The 13,951-nt window shown below is 42.3% G+C and overlaps 1 protein-coding gene across 6 annotated transcripts in view; it reads left to right on the top strand.

Annotated features, from left to right (window-relative positions):
* LOC106574607 (uncharacterized) overlaps positions 1-12,976 on the top strand; it is a 104,000-nt gene extending 91,024 nt beyond the window's left edge. For 3 of the 6 annotated variants that reach the window (XM_045697963.2, XM_045697961.2, XM_045697962.2), the window contains 8 exons: positions 5,806-5,926; positions 8,261-8,391; positions 8,640-8,705; positions 8,811-8,909; positions 9,862-10,058; positions 11,929-11,992; positions 12,121-12,183; positions 12,321-12,976. In XM_045697963.2, coding sequence (XP_045553919.1) covers positions 5,851-5,926; positions 8,261-8,391; positions 8,640-8,705; positions 8,811-8,909; positions 9,862-10,058; positions 11,929-11,992; positions 12,121-12,183; positions 12,321-12,515 — 891 coding nt within the window. In that variant the 5' untranslated portion in view covers positions 5,806-5,850 and the 3' untranslated portion in view covers positions 12,516-12,976. Of the gene's footprint in view, positions 1-5,805; positions 5,927-8,008; positions 8,392-8,639; positions 8,706-8,810; positions 8,910-9,861; positions 10,059-11,928; positions 11,993-12,120; positions 12,184-12,320 lie in introns of those variants that run through there. The other 3 variants (XM_045697965.2, XM_045697959.2, XM_045697964.2) reach the window with 3 other exon arrangements.
* Positions 12,977-13,951: the final 975 nt, after the last annotated feature.

Here is a 13,951-nt window from a genome sequence, read left to right on the forward strand (position 1 = left end):
TTAATGCGATACAGTTGAAGGAAACAGGTGGTGCAGTGGTAAAATAACCCTATGGAGACTACCTTTTTACCCTACAGTCTATTCCCAATGTGATGACTGTTTAATGCACTTTTTAGGACATCACTTTGACTGCCTGGGTCTCAGAAGCATTGCTGATAGTGGAATCAGCCCCTGTGTGCTATTGACAGAATGAGCTACAGATGCTTGGTGAGGAAAAAAGAAAAAATACATTGACAGTTTATTTGTTAAGCTATTGCTCATCCTGCAAACGTGCAGTACCATATGGAATTTCCAACTTCCCAACTAGTGCTAAAATGTATATTTTGTTTCTTTGCCTGTATTAAACAACATTTCTGTTTCACAGAATTTTTGAAAAACAAACTTCTCGGTGTCTAGAGGAAAAACTAAAGGGCTTGTTCCCAGAGGGAGAACTAAGGGGCTTATTCCCAGGGGGAGAACTAAGGAGCTTGTTCCCAGGGGTAGAACTAAGGAGCTGGTTCCCAGGGGTAGAACTAAGGGGCTTATTCCCAGGGGTAGAACTAAGGGGCTTATTCCCAGGGGGAGAACTAAGGGGCTTGTTCCCAGGGAAGAACTAAGGGGCTTGTTCCCAGGGGAATAACCAAGGGGCTTGCTCCCAGGGGAAGAGTAGATTGGTGTAAAGCCATGTGACTCTCCTTCTCCTCCCTTGGCCCTAACCTCCTGGGAAGCAAGTGTTGTAAAGCTCAGATTTACACCCCCCGTTCTCTTCCTCAGTGTGATGGACCCGGTCAGACAGTTTAAAAACAGAAGTATTTATGACTCAGCATTCACTCTCATCTTCCATTCCTGGAGCTCTCTTGAGCATGTGCCTCAGCCTCAGCCTGGCTGGACGGACGGCATGAAGAGCAGGTTTAAACTTAGCTGTCAGTTCTGCTTGGCTATACAGAGCCTTCGGAAAGTATTCAGACCCCTTGACTTTGTCCACATTTTGTTACGTTACAGCCTTATTCTAAAATTGATTAAATTAAACAAAAATGGTCATCAATCTACACCCAATACCCCATAATGACAAAGTGAAAAGAGGATTTTAGAAATTTTAGCAAATACAGAAATACCTTATTTACAAAGGTATTAAGACCCTTTGCTATGAGACTCGAAATTGTCTCAGGTGCATCCTGTTTCTGACCGTGCATGTCAGAGCATGGTTTGTCATTATGGGATATTGTGTGAAGATGGATGAGGGGAAAAAAAACAATTTAATCAATTTTAGAATAACGCTGTAACGTAACAAAATGTGGAAAAAGTCAAGCTGTCTGAATACTTTCCGAATGCACTGTATGTTCCCTTACAGCTTGTGTTTCGGTGGAAGCACACGGTGTGTTTGTTCTCAGTTCAAAAACATGTATTTTTTAGCTCATAAACATAGTATGAAATTCACTTTTTATTTAGAATTATATAAAAAGGTCTCCTCATAGTGTTTGATATTGCTGCTTCAGGTCATAAGCAGATTGTGGCTGTCTGCTACTGATGTCTGCTAATGACCTTCTTGATCCAAATCAGTCAGGTTTCAAGGCTGGTCATTCAACTGAGACTGCTCTTCTCTGTGTCACGGAGGCTCTCCGCACTGCTAAAGCTAACTCTCTCTCCTCTGCTCTCATCCTTCTAGACCTATCTGCTGCCTTTGATACTGTGACTCATCAGATCCTCCTCTCCACCCTCTCCGAGTTGGGTATCTCCGGCGCGGCTCACTCTTGGATTGCGTCCTACCTGACAGGTCGCTCCTACCAGGTGGCGTGGCGAGAATCCGTCTCCGCACCACGTGCTCTCACCACTGGTGTCCCCCAGGGCTCAGTTCTAGGCCTTCTCCTATTCTCGCTATACACCAAGTCACTTGGCTCTGTCATATCCTCACATGGTCTCTCCTATCATTGCTACGCAGACGACACACAATTAATCTTCTCCTTTCCCCCTTCTGATAACCAGTTGGTGAATCGCATCTCTGCATGTCTGGCAGACATATCAGTGTGGATGACGGATCACCACCTCAAGCTGTACCTCGGCAAGACGGAGCTGCTCTTCCTCCCGGGGAAGGACTGCCCTTTCCATGATCTCGCCATCACGGTGGACAACTCCATTGTATCCTCCTCCCAGAGTGCTAAGAGCCTCGGCGTGACCCTGGACAACACCCTGTCGTTCTCAGCTAACATCAAGGCGGTGACCCGATCCTGTAGGTTCATGCTATACAACATTCGCAGAGTACGACCCTGCCTTACACAGGAAGCGGCGCAGGTCCTAATCCAGGCACTTGTCATCTCCCGTCTGGATTACTGCAACTCCCTGTTGGCGGGGCTCCCTGCCTGTGCCATTAAACCCTTACAACCTTCCCAAGTTCTCTCACGTCACCCCGCTCCTCTGCACACTCCACTGGCTTCCAGTTGAAGCTCGCATCTGCTACAAGACCATGGTGCTTGCCTACGGAGCTGTGAGGGGAACGGCACCTCCGTACCTTCAGGCTCTGATCAGGCCCTACACCCAAACAAGGGCACTGCGTTCATCCACCTCTGGCCTCCTGGCCCCCCTACCTCTGCGGAAGCACAGTTCCCGCTCAGTCCAGTCAAAACCCCCCCCCCCAAAAAAAGATATAGATGTACTATTGTAAAGTGGTTGTTCCACTGGATATCATAAGGTGAATGCACCAATTTGTAAGTCGCTCTGGATAAGAGCGTCTGCTAAATGACGTAAATGTAAAATGGTGTCTGAGCACTAAAGCCAGGTACACATCACTGTCCCATTGTTGTGGCACAGGGCTCTGATGTGGACAAGGAGGAGAGAGCAGATCTGGTTTCAAAGGACAACTCCTGTAGAAACTGTTGACACTGCATTATGCTATTTTGATACCCGAGCAGACAAGGTGAAAAATATGTCGATGTTGTTGAGCAGGGCACTTACCTCTAATTTGCTCCAGGGGCGCCATACTACTATAGCTGACCCTGTAAAACAAGACATATCACTGTCTGCACCTATCCTGTGTATGTGACAATAAAACATGATTTATTTGATTTCTTTCACTCCCTGAGCACTAGTTGATGACGTGGACGTGGAATAAGGCAGCCCCCCGCACCTCTATAACGACAGTACTGATGATTCCTCAATGCAGGTGCAACCTCTTGTCTCCCTCTACTGGTCATATACTACTAGTACATGTTCTCATCTGCAGCTGGCCCATTTGATCTTTGCTGTTTTCCCCTCTGGATGTCTCCCTGCTCCAGACCATTTTTAGAGGTGCCAAGAGCCTTGGCATTTACAGTCAGTTTAGGGAGGATTTAGCCTCGCTGGAAGGTAGAATTTCAAGAAATGCAATTTACCATCCATTATGTTTTATGTTTACTGTATTTATATTATACATGATGTATGTTGACTGTGTAAATTCCTCTGTCTGTATATTAGTTTTTTTTATGTACAGTAGGCTAAAAATCCTGCAACATAATTTAATATCTCAGTATTGTCAGATCAGACCTCCCCCTCACCTACCGTTAACCAATAATGTCAATGCAGAGATATACGGAGTCCCCCACATTGTTACAACATTTAAGAGGTGCACAGCGATGCGGTACAGAGCTCAATTTAGCCTCCGCCCCGCTATTGCGTCTCAGACCACATTTTCGGATCAAGCATAAATTGGCTCTTAGCCACGGCCTCGCGAGCATTACAGGTGCGCGCCAAAACATGATTTTCATTTGATTGTCACAGAACGCCCCTTTTCTTTTTATTAATGGTTTAGTCAACAGATGGTGCAATTTGACTATTTTAGGTTTCAACACAACAAGAAAAATGAATCTCTCAAAGAATTCCGTTGCAAAAAGGAGAAACAGAAATGCGACCAAAGGAAAAAAAGTAACTCACAAGTCAGATGTTTCACCAGCGATCAGTAGACTCATTCAAGACACTTCAAATCATATTCCATTGGGACGACAACTTCAGAGGACGCCGCCAACGTCAGAGTTGAAAATAACTTGCCCGTTGAGCTTTGAAACACAAACGGTAGGCCGAATCTCGTTCACCACACTTCTGCCTTCCTCACAAAGAAGGGCACCTATTGGTAAATGGGTTAAAATGTAAAAAGTAGACATTGATATCCCTTTGAGCATGGTGAAGTTATTAATTACACTTTGGATGGGGCGTCAATACACCCAGTCACTACAAAGGTACAGGTGTCCTTCCTAACTCAGTTGCCGGAGAGGAAGGAAACTGCTCAAGGATTTCACCATGAGCTCAAAGGCTACTTTAAAACAGTTTGAGTTGAATGGCTGTGATAGCAGAACTGAGGATGGATCATCAACATTGTAGTTACTCCACAATAGTAACCAAAGTGAAAAGGAAGGTACAGGTGTCCTTCCTAACTCAGTTGCCGGAGAGGAAGGAAACTGCTCAAGGATTTCACCATGAGCTCAAAGGCTACTTTAAAACAGTTTGAGTTGAATGGCTGTGATAGCAGAACTGAGGATGGATCATCAACATTGTAGTTACTCCACAATAGTAACCAAAGTGAAAAGGAAGCCTGCACAGAATACAAATATTCCAAAACATGCATCCTGTTTGCAACAAGTGACTAAAGTAATACTTCAAAAAATGTGGCAAAGCAATTTTAACTTTGTGTCCTGAATACAAAGTGTTAGGTTTGGGTCAAATCCAATAAAAAACATGAGCAGGCGCACACCCAGAAAAAAATGATTTAGTGTAAAGGCGCTGACTAACGGAGAATAAACTGTAAACTATAAAAACAAAGACTCGCACACTCCGTTTGTATAACCTCCCAGTAATTTGTAGGTAAAAAACCACAAACATTTTGGCATCACTGTGCTTTCTTCAGGGTGGGGCAAATCCAAAACAACACATTACTGAGTACCACTCTCCATATTTTCAAGCATAGTGGTGGCTACATCATGTTATGGGTATGCTTGTAATCAATAAGGACAGTGGAATTTTTCTGGATAAAAGAAAATGGAATGCAGCTAAGTACAGGCAAAATCCTATTGGAAAACCTGGTTGTCTGCTTTCCACCAGACACTGGGAGATGCAGTCACCTTTCAGCAGGACTGTAACCTAAAACATAATGCCAAATCTACAATGGAGTTGCTTACCAAGAAGAGTGAATGTTCTTGAGTGGCCGAGTTAGATTTTCAAGCAGATGTAAGTCAAAACTATGGCAAGACCTGAAAATGGTTGTCTAGCAATGGTACCTCAATGGTACCTCAGGACTGTAACCTAAAACACAATGTCAAATCTACACTGGAGTTGCTTACCAAGAAGAGTGAATGTTGCTGAGTTAGTTTTGACTTAAATCTGCTTGAAAATCTATGGCAAGACCTGAAAGTGGTTGTCTAGCAATGATAAACAACCCATTTCACAGAGCTTGAAGAATTTTGAAAAGATTAATGGGCAAATGTAGCACAATCCAGGAGTGGAAAGCTCATCCAGAAAAACTCACAGGTGTAATTGATGCCAAAGGTGATTCTAACGTATTGACCCAGGGTTTTAATACTTATCTAATCAAGATATATATTAGTGTCTTATTTGTTGTGCATTTTTTACAAATGTAAAATTTTTCTTCCACTTTGACAGAGTATTTTGTGTTGATGGTTGACAAAAAAATGAATTAAATACATTTTAATCCAACTTTTTATCACAACAAACTGTAAAATCAAGGGGTGTGAATACTTTATGAAGGCACTGTAGTTTGTAGGCCAACTTGAGACAATTATTGTCGAGGGTAGACGTAGCCAACTAATTAATTTCTATACGTTACAATTTTGTCTTTCCATCCAGATTGAAACCACCCCTGGGCAAGAACTATTGTCTCCCGCGCTAAATATGACCAAGGACCTTTACACAATCAAGCTTGCAGAAACGGAAACATGCCGACGGTCTCGCATCATTTCAAGCACACGTGGGTGTTTCCCATATTGTACACAATCCTATAGCTGTATATTTGTACCAATATGTGATTTGATATGTCTGAGGTGACAAACATAAACACACAGGGGTGTCGTGCACCCCCAAAATCTGAGGGGCCAAAAGTACGTGAGGATGGGAGGGTGGTCTGGAGGGGGGCTAGGCCCCATCTGCAAGTGGGAGAATTTAGCCTGAAATGTATTTTTCCTGCAATTTAGAGCCATAATCATTATGCTTAAATATACATTTTTGTACATAGAATTTTCTGCATATGTAACCATACCTCTTGAGCTGTCTGTATCCTCCTGACTGGTGGTTCTTTCTTTGCTAATATCTGGGTTAAAGATCGAAAGGAATGTGAGTCTTGTTCAGTTCATTTAGTAATTGCTTGCTTTCCTAAAGTCTTCCAACCTTACCAGCAGGCATGCCAAATATTTCTGTAGTTGTCACGTGCCGAATACAACGTGTTTAGACTACCGTGAAATGCTAAGATGGTTAGACAAGCTAGCTACTCTAACTTGATTAGTAGCCTGAAATGGCTTATTGGTAGCTAGTTATGAGGTTGGGAGATTGATAACCTATCTGGCCTAGCTAAAACCAACTTCATAAAATTGCTAGGTGGCTAGTAGTATTTCAGATTAACGACAACTATATATACAGTTGAAGTCGGAAGTTTACATAAACTTATGTTGGAGTCATTAAAACTTGTTTTTCAAACACTCCACACATTTCTTTTTAACAAACTATAGTTTTGGCAAGTCGGTTAGGACATCTACTTTGTGCATGACACAAATAATTTTTCCAACAATTGTTTACAGACAGATTATTTCACTTATAATTCACTGTATCACAATTCCAGTGGGTCAGAAGTTTACATACACTAAGTTGACTGAGCCTTTTTAAAGAGCTTGGAAGATTCCAGAAAATGTCATGGCTTTAGAAGCTTCTGGTAGGCTAATTGACATAATTTGAGTTAAATGGAGGTGTACCTGTGGCTGTATTTCAAGGCCTACCTTCAAACTCAGTGCCTCTTTGCTTGACATCATGGGGAAAATCAAAAGAAATCAGCCAAGACCCCAGAAAAAAAATTGTAGACCTCCACAAGTCTGGTTCATCCTTGGGAGCAATTTCCAAACACCTGAAGGTCCCACGTTCATCAGTACAAACAATAGTACGCAAGTATAAACACCATGGGACCACGCAGCCGTCATACTGCTCAGGAAGGAGGCAAGTTCTGTCTCCTAGAGATGAACGTACTTTGGTGCGAAAAGTGCAAATCAATCCCAGAACAACAGCAAAGGACCTTGTGAAGATGCTGGAGGAAACCGGTACAAAAGTATCTATATCTACAGTGAAACGAGTCCTATATCGACATAACCTGAAAGGCCGCTCGGCAAGGAAGATGTCACTGCTCCAAAACTGCCATAAAAAAAGCCAGACTATGGTTTGCAACTGCATATGGGGACAAATATCGTACTTTTTGTAGAAATGTCCTCTGGTCTGATGAAACAGAAATAGAACTGTTTGGCCATAACCACCATCGCTATGTTTGGAGGAGAAAGGGGGAGGCTTGCAAGCCGAAGAACACCATCCCAACCATGAAGCACGGGGGTGGCAGCATCATGTTGTGGGGGTGCTTTGCTGCAGGAGGGACTGGTGCACTTCACAAAATAGATGGCATCATGAGGAATGAAAATTATGTGGATATATTGAAGAAACATCTCAAGACATCAGTCAGGAAGTTAAAGCTTGGTCGCAGTTTGGGTCTTCCAAATAGACAATGATCCCAAGCATACTTCCAAGGTTGTGCAAAGGATGTGCTTAAGGACAACAAAGTCAAGGTATTGGAGTGGCCATCACAAAGCCCTGACCTCAAGTGTGTGTGAGCAAGGAGGCCTACAAACCAGACTCAAACCTCACCAGCTTTGTCAGGAGAAATGGGCCAAAATTCTCCCAACTTATTGTGTGAAGCTTGTGGAAGGCTACCTGAAACGTTTGACCGAAGTTAAACAATTTTATATATATATATATATATATATATATATATATATATATATTTATTTATTAATTAATTAATTAATTAACAGGACAGTTCTGATGGGGCACGTGCCCCTGGGTCCTCTGAACACACATTTCATTAAAGTTCCAATTCTTATCTATTATAATGTAGTCCTATGTCATATGATTCTACTGTAGGTCTATTAATCTGAATGTTAAATGCTTTGCTGTATGATGGTGCAGAAGCTTGTAATGAAAAATATATTATTAGCACAATCCACCAAATGTTTATTAGCACAATCCACCAAATGTTATCAATGTACATGTTCAGTCTGTTCTGGGAGCGTGCTGGAAGAGGACCCCTACTCATTGATAAGAGGCATGCAGGGCTATGAGGTTACCCCGGCAGACCTTGTATTCCTGAAGAGAACCATGCAGGAGAGGCAGATCAACATCTTACAGGTGAAAATCCATTTCTGATGGTGAAAACACCCACTTGATTATTTTAATGACTGATGCTCATGGTACCTCAAATTGAAATTACGCAGCCATTTTGTGCTGCTTTGATCACACATTTAAAGCTAGCGTCAATATTCCCTCAATCACCTGGGGACTGTTCTTTATTCGCACTCATAGCAAAACTTTTTTGCAGCAAAATGTTTTGCCATGAAAAATTCAGGTAGGTTTCGTTCTGTTTGTGTTTTCTCCAGTTTGGTTCAGTTTGCAACAACCAATGTTTTGCATTGAAAACGAGTGTTTCTATTGGACAAATTCAGGTAGGTTTGGTTCCATTTGGCTCTTAGTGAATACATCCCGTTAGGGCCTACTTGATACAGTTGAATGATGTTATGTTCAAGGCTGTCATTGTGTTTCCTATGCAGAGAGAGCTGGATCAGTTACTGAGGCAGCGGAGGAACCAGATGCTGACCAGGAATCTGTCCTTGGCCTCCAGAGAGAAGATCCAAACTGACCTTGATGAGGTGAGGCCACGTGTTACTCTACAGTACTGTAGCTACTAGGGATGTGACAAATGTACAATTGTTCTTAACTTTTAAACTGCTGTTATGTTTATACGCTAAGAAAACTCAGATATGGTCCTTCGTATGACCCTGTGTATGTATGAATGAATGAATGAATGAATGTATGTATGTATGTGAGCGTCTATTAGCTAGACAGGACTGAGGTACACTGAACTGCATTGCCCCTTAGTGGTCATACCAATGTTTCTTTTAATTAATTAATTTATATAGATATACATTTTTTATATATAAAACTTTTTTTATATATAAAAAAAATTGTATGACCACTAGGGGGCAATACAGTTCAGTCTACCTCAGTCCTGCCTAGCTAATAGACACCGCTCATCTTACTGCTGTCTCCCACCCACTCAGCAACAATGATAGTTAATGCTGTTTTAGGTTCTCTGCTGTGTCCCTCTCCTCCATGTTTTCAGGACTTTGCTACTGTTGCTTCCCTGTCTCACTCTGACATTTCTACAACTGTTAAATATGATGACGTGCAGAGCGCTTTTATATCCGTGACTAATCATTTGAAAGATGCATATCTCCTCCTAATAACGTTACAGCATTCTTGCGTTAGGTATTTGTTACATTTGTATTTTTCCCTTTATGATGATGGGGATCTGTTAGTGGTAGTTTTGTGATAACTACACTGAAGGTTCTTCAGTTAGGGATTTTCTCCTTTAAACGTTCACACCACTACTAGATACTGTCCTATGCTGAATGTCATGTTGCCAACCTTTAAAGTTATGACCTTGAGTTAACACTGCCTCTTAACTTTACTGTGCTATATCTTATCATTTATCTATGCAAATGTTTATATATTCAAAATGTTCACATACTCATATTCCTAATGTTTGTGGATATGTCAATGCATTCTCTGAAAATTGTTCTGTTGGACATCACGTTTCAGAGCCTGTCCTGTGAGCAGACTGTTCAAATGGGGCAAGTGTTCCTCTCGAGGAAGCTGAGCTCAACGGAGGTAGAGGCCCTGGACTCCAAGTCCCTCCTGGCCCAGATAAAGACTGCTGATGTCCAGCAAGCTGTAGAGGAGGAACAAGCTGAGATCACTGAGCTAGAGGACAGAGTGGCCAGAGCCTTGGAGCTCAGGTAGCTACAGTGAGGGGGGAAAAGTATTTGATCCCCTGCTGATTTTGTACGTTTGCCCACTGACAAAGAAATTATCAGTTTATAATTTTAATGGTAGGTTTATTTGAAGTGAGAGACAGAATAACAACAAAAAATCCAGAAAAACGCATGTCAAAAATGTTATAAAATGATTTGCATTTTAATGAGGGAAATAAGTATTTGACCCCTCTGCAAAACATGACTTAGTACTTGGTGGCAAAACCCTTTTTGGCAATCACAGAGCTCAGACGTTTCTTGTAGTTGGCCACCAGGTTTGCACACATCTCAGGAGGGATTTTGTCCCACTCCTCTTTGCAGATCTTCTCCAAGTCATTAAGGTTTCGAGGCTGACGTTTGGCAACTCGAACCTTCAGCTCCCTCCACAGATTTTCTATGGGATTAAGGTCTGGAGACTGGCTAGGCCACTCCAGGACCTTAATGCGCTTCTTCTTGAGCCATTCCTTTGTTGCCTTGGCCGTGTGTTTTGGGTCATTATGCTGGAATACCCATCCACGACCCATTTTCAATGCCCTGGCTGAGGGAAGGAGGTTCTCACCCAAGATTTGACGGTACATGGCCCCGTCCATCGTCCCTTTGATGCGGTGAAGTTGTCCTGTCCCCTTAGCAGAAAAACACCCCCAAAGCATAATGTTTCCACCTCCATGTTTGACGGTGGGGATGGTGTTCTTGGGGTCATAGGCAACATTCCTCCTCCTCCAAACACGGCGAGTTGAGTTTATGCCAAAGAGCTCCATTTTGGTCTCATCTGACCACAACACTTTCACCCAGTTGTCCTCTGAATCATTCAGATGTTCATTGGCAAACTTCAGACGGGCATGTATATGTGCTTTCTCGAGCAGGGGGACCTTGCGGGCGCTGCAGGATTTCAGTCCTTCACGACATAGTGTGTTACCAATTGTTTTCTTGGTGACTATGGTCCCAGCTGCCTTGAGATCATTGACAAGATCCTCCCGTGGTGTTCTGGGCTGATTCCTCACCGTTCTCATGATCATTGCAACTCCACGAGGTGAGATCTTGCATGGAACCCCAGGCCGAGGGATATTGACAGTTCTTTTGTGTTTCTTCCATTTGCGAATAATCGCACCAACTGTTGTCACCTTCTCACCAAGCTGCTTGGCGATGGTCTTGTAGCCCATTCCAGCCTTGTGTTGGTCTACAATCTTGTCCCTGACATCCTTGGAGAGCTCTTTGGCCTTGGCCATGGTGGAGAGTTTGGAATCTGATTGATTGATTGCTTCTGTGGACATGTGTCTTTTTATACAGGTAACAAGCTGAGATTAGGAGCACTCCCTTTAAGAGTGTGCTCCTAATCTCAGCTCGTTACCTGTATAAAAGACACCTGGGAGCCAGAAATCTTTCTGATTGAGAGGGTGTCAAATACTTATTTCCCTCATTAAAATGCAAATCAATTTATAACATTTTTGACATGTGTTTTTCTGGATTTTTTGTTGTTATTCTGTCTCACTGTTCAAATAAACCTACCATTAAAATTATAGACTGATCATTTCTTTGTCAGTGGGCAAATGTACAAAATCAGCAGGGGATCAAATACTTTTTTTCCCTCACTGTAGCTATCTCACTTCATGTTACTGCAGTGGCCAGGATCATATTTATTAGGCACCAAATGGAAGAACATTTACTGGAAAAGGGGCAGGAAAACAGGCTGGGACTTACAATAAGAAGCATTCGTTTTTGTTCTGATGCAAAACGTTTTGCTACAGTGTGCCTTAATGAATATGACCCATGGAAGACATGGCCAGTGTGCAGTTTGTTGATGTTTACAGAAACAGGAGTTCTGGCTTTATATTAATATTATTGTTTCTAATTTCAGAGCGAGAGGGGAGCAAAGACAACAGGAGATTGAGAATCGGAACAGAGCCATCCTCACGAAAAAGGTGTTATTTGTTCAACACTTGTCACCATGTAGTTTTTAGTTATATGATGAATCACCAGCAGTACTGTACAGTCATGGGCCAGTTCTTTCTGGACATGTATAACTGATGAGCACTGCTTCATCTCTAAGGCAAACATCAAGCATCTGATGAAGGAACTATCAGAGCTCAAATCCCAATTGGCTGGGGCAGAGGTAAGTCTGTATGTAATGTAATAAGCTCTGTGTCTGACCTTGTGGTGTCTGGGGTGTTGGGAATTTTCAGTCGCTTTGAAAAATATTTGTACTTCCTCAAAAGAGATTCCATGAGCCAGTTCTTTGTAACTTCACAGGTGTCTTTGCTAGCCACTCAAGGCGAGATGGACACTTTGAAAGACACAGAAAAAGAGGATGACACAGGTCCCAAGGAGGCATTGCAAGTCGCCCCAAGCCAAGCAAAAGCTCCCAAGGCACCCAAGAAAAAAAGGAATGGTGGAGAAACAATTACCCAACAGGCCGAATTAAAGCTGAAAATACACCTACCATAGTTGGAGAGTCCCATATGCCCAGTGGTCTCAGATGATCTACGAGAATAGCTACCAAGAAGAGCTGCGTTGAGAATAAGCCTGTTTTGAGGAAAACTCGCCCTGTCAAAGCAAGCATTTCACTTTGAGAATTTTCCTTCTCCACTTTTCCTGAAACTTTTGAGTTTTAAGGAGTTGTTTTCCACTGCTTGTTTGGTACTGTGGTTAGGTTTCCATCCAGTTGGCAACGATTTTAATGCAGATATTCAAAAGTCTGCACAGAAACAATATATGCGTTTTTCCCACCAGACGTGCTTTCATCAAACTAACTTTTTAGCGGATAAAATGTTGTGCGTGACAGTGCACATAACACAAGTTTTCATGTACAGAATAAAATGAAACGGATGTTTTAATGTGTCTCCATAGCATTTTCTATTCTATGGATGGTTTTGTCACACACTGCAATAAATACCATACTTGCCCAACCTGGTTTTTGGCTGATTCGCTATAGACTACAGTGTGCTGATTAAAGTGGACAGGGTAGGTTATACACTGAGTGTACAAAACATTAAGAAGCTCTCCCCATGACAGACTGACCAGGTGAAATGTATGATCCCTTATTGATGTCACTTGTTAAATCCACTTCAATCAGTGTAGATGAAGGGGAGGAGACAGGTTAAAGGATTTTTAAGCCTTGAGACATGAATTGTGTATATGGGCCATTCAGAGGGGAATGGACAAGACAAATGAACAGGGTATGGTAGTAGGTGCCAAGCGCACCAGTTTGTGTCAAGAACTGCAACGCTGCTGGGTTTTTCATGCTCAACAGTTTCCCATGTGTATCAAGAATGGTCCACCAGCCAACTTGACACAACTGTGGGAAGCATTGGAGTCAACATGGGCCAGCATCCCTGTGGAATGCTTTCAATACCTTGTAGAGTCCATGCCCCGACGAATTGAGGCTGTTCTGAGGACAAAAGGGGGTGCAACTCAATATTAGAAAATTGTTGTTAATGTTTGGTATACTCAGTGTACGATGAGATATGGATAAAGGCAGCCAATCACTGTTCATGTCACCCGTATCATTCAAATGATGGCCTAACCTCAATATATTTGCATGAAAATGAAAAGAAGCTGATCACTGTGGCGTTTAACCACCAGTTATTGAAACAACAACAAAGCAGCCACCCCGGCTGCGTTTCGGTGAGAAACTGAGGGAAGGGGCTGGAGAAATATCACCACTCAAATTCATAGACTGAGCCATGGATGCAAGCAGTGACCATCCATGATATCAACATTATAGTTTGAACCATGTTTTGAAGCTGTAGTGATGTTTTTTTACCAATACTTTGAGTAAAACAAGCTCATATTTGGGGTTCTGATGGGGTATGACAGAACTAGGGTCATTAGTAAGTTATATTCTTCAATGTGTAATGGGTATTCAGTATATCATTAATTTA

The sequence above is a fragment of the Salmo salar genome, chromosome 16, assembly GCF_965601325.2.
Source record: "Salmo salar chromosome 16, fSalSal1, whole genome shotgun sequence".
Taxonomy (NCBI): domain Eukaryota; kingdom Metazoa; phylum Chordata; class Actinopteri; order Salmoniformes; family Salmonidae; genus Salmo; species Salmo salar.